The sequence below is a fragment of the Arachis hypogaea genome, chromosome 9 (genome assembly GCF_003086295.3).
Source record: "Arachis hypogaea cultivar Tifrunner chromosome 9, arahy.Tifrunner.gnm2.J5K5, whole genome shotgun sequence".
Classification (NCBI taxonomy): domain Eukaryota; kingdom Viridiplantae; phylum Streptophyta; class Magnoliopsida; order Fabales; family Fabaceae; genus Arachis; species Arachis hypogaea.
Window position 1 is genome coordinate 86,827,024 of NC_092044.1, and position 7,446 is coordinate 86,834,469.

At 34.5% G+C, this 7,446-nt stretch overlaps 1 protein-coding gene across 19 annotated transcripts; it reads left to right on the forward strand.

The window, feature by feature from the left end:
- Nucleotides 1-2,219: 2,219 nt before the first annotated feature.
- On the forward strand, nt 2,220-6,117 carry LOC112711167 (vacuolar protein sorting-associated protein 24 homolog 1). Of its 19 annotated transcripts, XM_072203146.1 has the most exons (10): nt 2,264-2,404; nt 2,623-3,024; nt 3,297-3,362; nt 3,774-3,852; nt 4,300-4,602; nt 4,688-4,764; nt 4,848-4,950; nt 5,355-5,476; nt 5,548-5,742; nt 5,826-6,117. In XM_072203146.1, exons 5-10 carry the CDS (start codon nt 4,491-4,493, stop codon nt 5,904-5,906), a joined length of 690 nt encoding a protein of 229 aa, XP_072059247.1. In that variant the 5' UTR covers nt 2,264-2,404; nt 2,623-3,024; nt 3,297-3,362; nt 3,774-3,852; nt 4,300-4,490; the 3' UTR covers nt 5,907-6,117. The 19 variants fall into 19 exon arrangements, with proteins under 19 accessions (XP_072059246.1, XP_072059253.1, XP_072059248.1 ...); XM_072203145.1 differs by having other exon boundaries at nt 2,220-3,029; XM_072203152.1 differs by lacking the exon at nt 2,623-3,024 and having other exon boundaries at nt 2,220-2,404; nt 3,774-3,860; nt 4,684-4,764.
- The last annotated feature ends 1,329 nt before the right edge of the window (nt 6,118-7,446 follow it).

Consider the following 7,446-nt stretch of genomic DNA (forward strand, 5'->3'; position numbering starts at 1 on the left):
TCCTGGCACTTGAAAGATATGGATAACGTGTTGGACTCTGATGAAGAAGAAGCTACTGTATATCCACCATACAATGAAAAGGCAAAGTTTGAAAACTTCAAACTTGAGGTAAGCATGATTTTTAAGTCGAAGCACCACTTTATGAATGCAACTAGGGAGTACATAATACAATGGGGTAGAAATACCTTGTTTACTACGAATGAGGGCTATGTGCAAGATAGAGGGATGTCTCTGGCTTGTGTATTGTGCCTGTAACAAGCAAAATGGGGGTACGAGAGATTAAGATATTGGTGGATGAACACACATGTGCTAGGAAGAGAAAGAACAGGGTTGCAATACAAGAGTGGACGTTGGATAAGCTGGTTCCTAAGCTTAGGAAGCACCCAACTATGAATCATGGAGAGGTTTATGATTGGTTTGTGAGGAAGTACAACATTAAGATAAATATTACATACATTGCTAGGGCCTTAAAGTCAGCAAAAAAAAGTAATGGAAGGAGATGAAGTTGCACAATATGCCATTATTTGGGACTATGCTAACCAATTGTGGACCACAACCTAGATTCAACAGTCCAAGTTAGTGTCATTCTGACACCTGAGAGTCCTCCACAGTTTCAAAGATTCTATGTATGTCTCGATGCGTGTAAGAAAGGATTTAAGGCCAGGTCTAGACCCTTAATTGGTCTGGGTGGAGTCTTTCTGAAGACCTTACATGGAGGATAGTTGTTGACTACTTGTGGCCAAGATGCCAACAATCACGTGTTCATAATTGCTTATGTAATTGTAGATGTCAAAAACAAGGACAACTGACAATGATTTCTTGAACTGCTACACAACAATCTTGGTGACTACAAAGAAAATGGATAGGCCTTTATCTTAGATATGCAGAAGGTAAAGACCAATTTGATCCACGAAAAGATTTTTAAGGACCAATTTGAACCAACCAGAAAGAATCCCAACCACCCAAGAGACAACTTTCACTAACTACTGAAGCTATAGCGATTCGCTTAATTACTTTGTTTTTACTTTATTTTCATTATCGGATGCCTGAATCTGTGTTTGTCTATTAATGGATTTATTGCATGTGTAATACAAGCTAAAGTGAGAGGAAGACCACCCAAACTTCAGGTTTCCAAAGAAAAAAGAATTGTCTCTCTCTAACCTGCTACAACAATTGCAACAATTTCAATTTCTCTGCTGGAACAATTAAAGGATCTAGTGCTGCGACAACTAAGAAGCTTGCAAGTCTCATTATCTTGGTGCTGACTTTGGAGTTCAAATGTCCAAGGAAAAAAGATAACACTATTTGAAGACCATCATCAGAACTTTTTTCTTTTTTTTATAAGGCTATAAATTAGAAAAGATATCATGGTGATAAACACTATCTTGTTCACTGTTTTGTAAGGCTTTTAATTTAAACACAACCTTTTACTTAGTATATAGTGTCTCTGAAGAAGGAATTTTAAGAACTTTATTATCTTTTGTGATGACAAACATAATGTTAGAAACTTTATATTAAGACTTTATGTTAAGAAATTTTAGAAACTTTATTATTTTTTTTTTGTGTCTTTGATTTGCCTTTTTATATTAAGACTTCTTTATATATAATAGTGTAAGTGATGTATAAATATATTTTATTAACAGGAGTACTCATAATCCAAGTTGTCATTTATAAACTCTATTTTCAGTTTACAATAGTTTAACCATGATAACTGAAAACAATCTAGCAAAATAAACAGATTTTTTCATTGTTTTTCGTTCTTCTTCGCATGGACGAGCTCGAAGCATAACTACCATGTGAATGCGACGTAACCTACCACTGGAATTTCTATTTTTGCTTCTCATTATGGCGCCAAAATTGATTTTCTCCTCCCTTAATAGTTACTAGATCTGCAGCAACACTCAAATAATATATTCACATTCATGGAAAGATGGAAATTAGAATTTATTTAATTAATTTTTAGAAATTAAAATTGATATATTTTGCTAAATATATCTAGTCAGCAACACACAGCATACCAAATATAATTTGTACTGCTATTTTACGTTCTAGATCAATAAATTTTTAATGACACTGTGAAGAACTTAACGAAAGGATCAACGTAATTTTAAATAAATTATCTAGAGAATAATTTAATTAAAAAATCATTTAGAAACAAAATGAAAAGTATGTACTTTGTAGGGACTAATTTAAATATTAAGCCGACGTATTGTCCTGTTAGAAAACCAAACCCCACCCCCCTCCCTCCCCCCTGCCCCCCCCCCCCTCTCTCAGTGGCATGTTACATCCATAACCCTTTCTCCGGCTCTCCACTGCTCTCCCTGTTCGCGTTGTCGCGCCTTCGCTGCCCTGCCTTGTGCCGTCATGTCATAGATGGCCTGCCTCGCGTAGTCTCTTCCCTCAAGTATGGCTCGCTGCTCGCCTCTGCCCACTTTGATATATTTTCTTTGATAATTTTCCTCTAACCAGCTATCGCATTCGTTTTTATTATTCCAAAAATCAAATCCCTAATTTTTCAACCTATCCCTGTTACGATGTTTTCTTCCTCTTGCTGGTCGCTGCCATCGCTCCTCTCTACTCTGCTGGTGCTTCCCCCTCTGGTCTCTGCGCTGCCTCTAGCAGCAGTAGGTTTTTGCGTTGTCCCTTCTTGTTTTGCTTCTCGTCTATCTGGTTCAATTCCTGTGATTATCATGTGTTTGTCTTTTGAGGCTATAATTTCTGCTTGGAATTTACACACTTTTTCCCCCCTTCAGTTGATTTATATTTCTGATCCTTTTCTGATTGTTGTTTCTGAATTGGATTGAGGAGTTACATAACAGAAATATATTAGGTTGTTGATGATGCAGTCACAGTTGAAATTTAGTAGTCCTATATATATTATTCTGATTTCAGCAATTTGCAGTGCACGGACCAATGTGGTTCTGCATTTAATTGGTAGCTCTTTGCTTTGATGCAAATCAGCAAATGTGACTGCATGCTTTTGTTCTGTGTTTCTAAAAGAATGAAGACATTAGTTGGGTTTAGGTAAGGTACATAAATACTTGGATGTTTATATAGGTTTTTATTTGATCTAGTTATGGAATGAAAGTTAAGATTTATCATTTTCTATTTGCGTTTGTGAATTTCAAAGTTGACCTGCAGCCTTTTTTTTTAGGTCTATATCTTACATCTGCAAGATAAAACTAGATCTTTTTATTTTTCACTGCTCATAAGATAAAATTATTCTGTCCAGCTGTATTAATGTCTCTGTTGCTTTCAAGATATTCATGTTCTTCCTATGCTTTTGCACTCCTCAGGAACTGAGGTGTGCTGCTTGTCTTGAGCTTTGGGCTAGAGTTCTCTGACCGTTTTACACGCAGAAGGTTTTGTCCCTTTCTTTAGCTGTCTGTTGCTTTTTCTTTGAAGAAACTGTGAAGTTTTATTAATAGATATGAATATGGGAGAAAACTATTTCCAATGTAAGTCTCCCCATTTTCTTACATCAATTCCCACCTTTGAAAATATATGCAGAGAATGCATATTTTCTTCTTGTTGATAGGGGGAAAGTTTTTAAATGAGAAAAGAGGAAAGTACAACAAGGGAGAGGATAAGAAATCCTCTAAAACAAGAAAAGAAACATGGAACTTTACACAGTAAAAACATAAGCAAAGTTGTTCAGCATCTATTATCTTTACATGTTTATTCATAGTTGATGTGTATTTATGTGTATGTATCATCTTTTCATATGCCGATTTCTTACGGAGATCCTTTGCTAAAGGTCTATTACTTTTCAGATTCTTGCATGTGTCTCAACTTCACCCGGTTGTTCTTCCAGAGGACTTAATTGATAATGAGACTGTGACACTTGATCAGGTATTAAGGTGTGATTCATATTTATATATGTTTATTGGTGCCTTTTGCAAAATTATCTGAAGTATTCAGGCAAAAAAAAAGTTTAAAGTAGATTTAATGTATCCTATACATAGGTAATTAAAGATGACTATTTGTTTTAACTTTCAATATTTTTAAATGAATTTTTGAATGGTACTAACTTAGTAGGTTGACATCTTCTCAACCCACGTCTAACAGATTGCTTTTGCATATCACGTCTATGCTTTTCTTTCCAATTTTGTATTAGGAAAATAAAAATTGGCTCTCTTAGATGAAAAAGGCATGCCATGATGTTTTACTGACTGCAGTAAGCTAAATTGGTGGATATTCTCTCTAACTTATATTCATAATTGGTCATTACTCATTTATATTATTGCAATTCTGAAGCTGAAATCTTGCTTTGGTGTTTATTCTTGGGAGACTTTTCAGATTGAGAATGTTTGATTCCTAAGCTTTTCGTTATGCATAGCATCAAATTCCAGCCATCTTCTTCAATTGAAAATAATATATTTTTGAATTAATTATCTTCTGGGGGTTGCAAGATTCATTCTTTTCTTTCTGATCCCAAACTAAAAACGAAGGCAGAAAAACAATTTTGTTGGTTTTGGGATTATTGAGAAATGGAGAAGGTAATAAACATTCTGAAGCCGAAGCCGAACCCTCAACAGTTGTTGAGAGATTGGCAGCGTCGCCTTCGCCAGGAGTGTCGCAACATTGAGCGCCAAATTCGCGGTATTCTCTCTTAAACCCTAATTTCTTCTTCTCATCCTCTTCCTATTTTATTGTGGCTGATTTTTGTGTTTTTTCAATTAGTCAGATATACAGAGAGAAGAGAAGAATGTACAAAAGGCGATTAAAGAAGCTGCGAAGAGGAACGATATGGGCTCTGCAAAGGTCAAAATTTTCGGCACTTTTTTTTTGTTTACTTTTGAAACTAAACTGTTCAAATAACGAAGTCACTGTTTTGGAATTTGCAGGCCCTTGCTAAGGAACTTGTGAGATCCAAGAAAACAATAAACAGACTTTATGAAAATAAGGCACAATTGAATTCAATATCAATGCACCTTGGAGAAAGTGTGGGTAAGTTTCACCATGTTTTTATTTGGCTTATCAAATAGTGAACCTTTATCCAAGTCAGAAAAGAGTTTATGCTAGCAATTGAAAAGGAAGATTGGAGGTAATTAGGTCAGTTAGGCTGGTCAGGATCAGGATGTGGATGGAATCAAATTTCTATTTGGTGAAAAGTGCACCATCATTGTAATGGATACCCTTTTTGTGTTGTATATGTTGTTCTGTTCAAATCATAAGCTGAGAACCATTTGTTGTTGATTGAGTCAATGCACTTATAGCAGTGGTGTGACAACCATATATGTTCTAGCAACAATTGTTGTTTGGTAATTAAGTTTAGCAGTTAGTTCTCATGTCAGATTTGTGTTGTTAAAATCTCTTTGTTGTGCAATTCATGGTGTTGTTTGCTTTTGCAGCAATTGCTCGTACTGTGGGACATCTATCCAAGAGTGCCGAGGTTATGAAGCTTGTCAATAACCTCATGAAGGCTCCTGAAATGGCTGTGACAATGCAGGAGTTCAGCAAAGAAATGACAAAGGTATGCGAGACCACTTTCTTGTTAGAGAACATATTTTCCTTGTACTTAATCAGGAATGATGTATCTTGTAGGCAGGAGTTATCGAAGAGATAGTTAACGATGCTGTTGACTCGGCTCTAGATTCTGAGGACATAGAAGACGAGATCGAAGAAGAAGTTGACAAGGTACTGACAGAAATAGCTGGTGAGACAGCTGCAGAGCTCCCCGAAGCCGTCTGGAAACAAAAGTTGAAGCAACCTGAACAAAGGGTTGGAGCCAGTGGAGGGGTATGTGCAAGTTCATTCTCTTTGTGAAAAGGCTCTTTCGTTGACACAGTTTACACTAATTTTTGAACATTATATAAATCAAGGAAGAGGCTATAGCTGAGGGTGTTGATGATGAGGAAGAAATGGAAGAAATAAGGGCAAGACTTGCCAAAGTTAGGTCATAACTCATAAACAAGGCTTCAGTACCTAATAATATACATTGCAAGAGAAGATGTGGAGAGAAGTTTGCATCCTGTTTGTGATAGTTTGATTGGAAAAGAGAAATAATGGGATGGGACAGATTGTATGTAATACACGAAAGTTGTATGAATGGGTAATAGATCTTTTGGGACTCTACATGATCAACGCGCGAATATATTAGTGTCTTTTTCGAAAGGACTTTTCGTTATTGTTTTTGAATTTTCTCAGCGTTTTCGATCTACGTTTTCTTCTATTTCTGCGTTTTTTGTATTTCTCTTCGTTCGTTTTCTGCATTCTCTTTTTTCGTTTTGCGATTTTTTTCGTTCTCTACAATTTTGAAATCAACTTCTGAAATCAGTTTTGAACAGTTATCTCATTGTTGAAGATAATGAATGATTCAAGTTCAGATTGTCAATTGAACTAGAGCAAAGTGGATTATTGTTTTGAATCCAATCAAGTGATTGAGGTGTGGTTTGATTTTGGTTAATATTTTTGTTAGTAGTTTATAATTCTGTAGGTGAATAATGTTTTTCTTTGTGAAAATTGCTGTTCATCATTGATGGTTTGAATTGAATTTAATGTAGGAATTTTGCATTAAAGAAAATATTTTTGTGTATTCGCAACAAATTTTCGGTATAAAACTAAGATATTTAAGTGTATTGTTTAAGAATTTTCGGTGTATGTGTACTGATAAGTTCTGCATAATTTAAAACTTTTCTTCTCCTTCCTTGTCATCTTCTGCTACTTTTTTTTTCATAATCATCATCATCATCATCTTTTTATTTATTATTCATCTTTTTCTTCTTGTTTTAACTTCTCAAGTTTTTTCTTGTTTTACTCTCTTAACAAAAATAAAAACAAAAAAATCAAACAAAGAATAAGAAGAAACACATAATGCTGTAAAATTACTTGGAAGATGATGAACTTACATTCATTCAACTACAAGAAAGAAAGAACAAAAAAAAGAACAAAAAAATGCAGCACTAAAGGAAACATTGTTGTGTATTTGCAGCAAATTTTGGTGTAAATTAAGATATTTATGTGTATTGTTAAGAATTTTTTGTGTATGTGTACTGATAAGTTCTCTATAATTTAAAACTCTTCCTCTTCCTCCTCCTCATCTTTTGCTACTGCTTCTTCTTTTTTTCATCATCACCATCTTTTTTTTCTTATTCATATTTTTCTTCTTTGTTTTACCTTCTCAAGTTTCTTCTTGTTTTACTCTCTTAACAAGAATAAAAAAAATCAAACATAAAAGAAGAAGAAACACATAATGCTACAAGATTACTTGGAAGAGGATGAACTTACATTCATTCAACTAAAAGAAAGAAAGAAATAAGAAAAAAAAAGAAAAAAATGCAGCATTAAAGGAAATATTTTTGTGCATTTGTAGCTAATTTCGGTGTAAAACTAAGATATTTATGTGTTTTGTTTAAGAATTTTCAGTGTTTTTGTATTGATAAATTCTGCATAATTCAAAACTCTTCTTCTTCATCCTCCTCATGTTCTGTTGCTTCTTTTTTC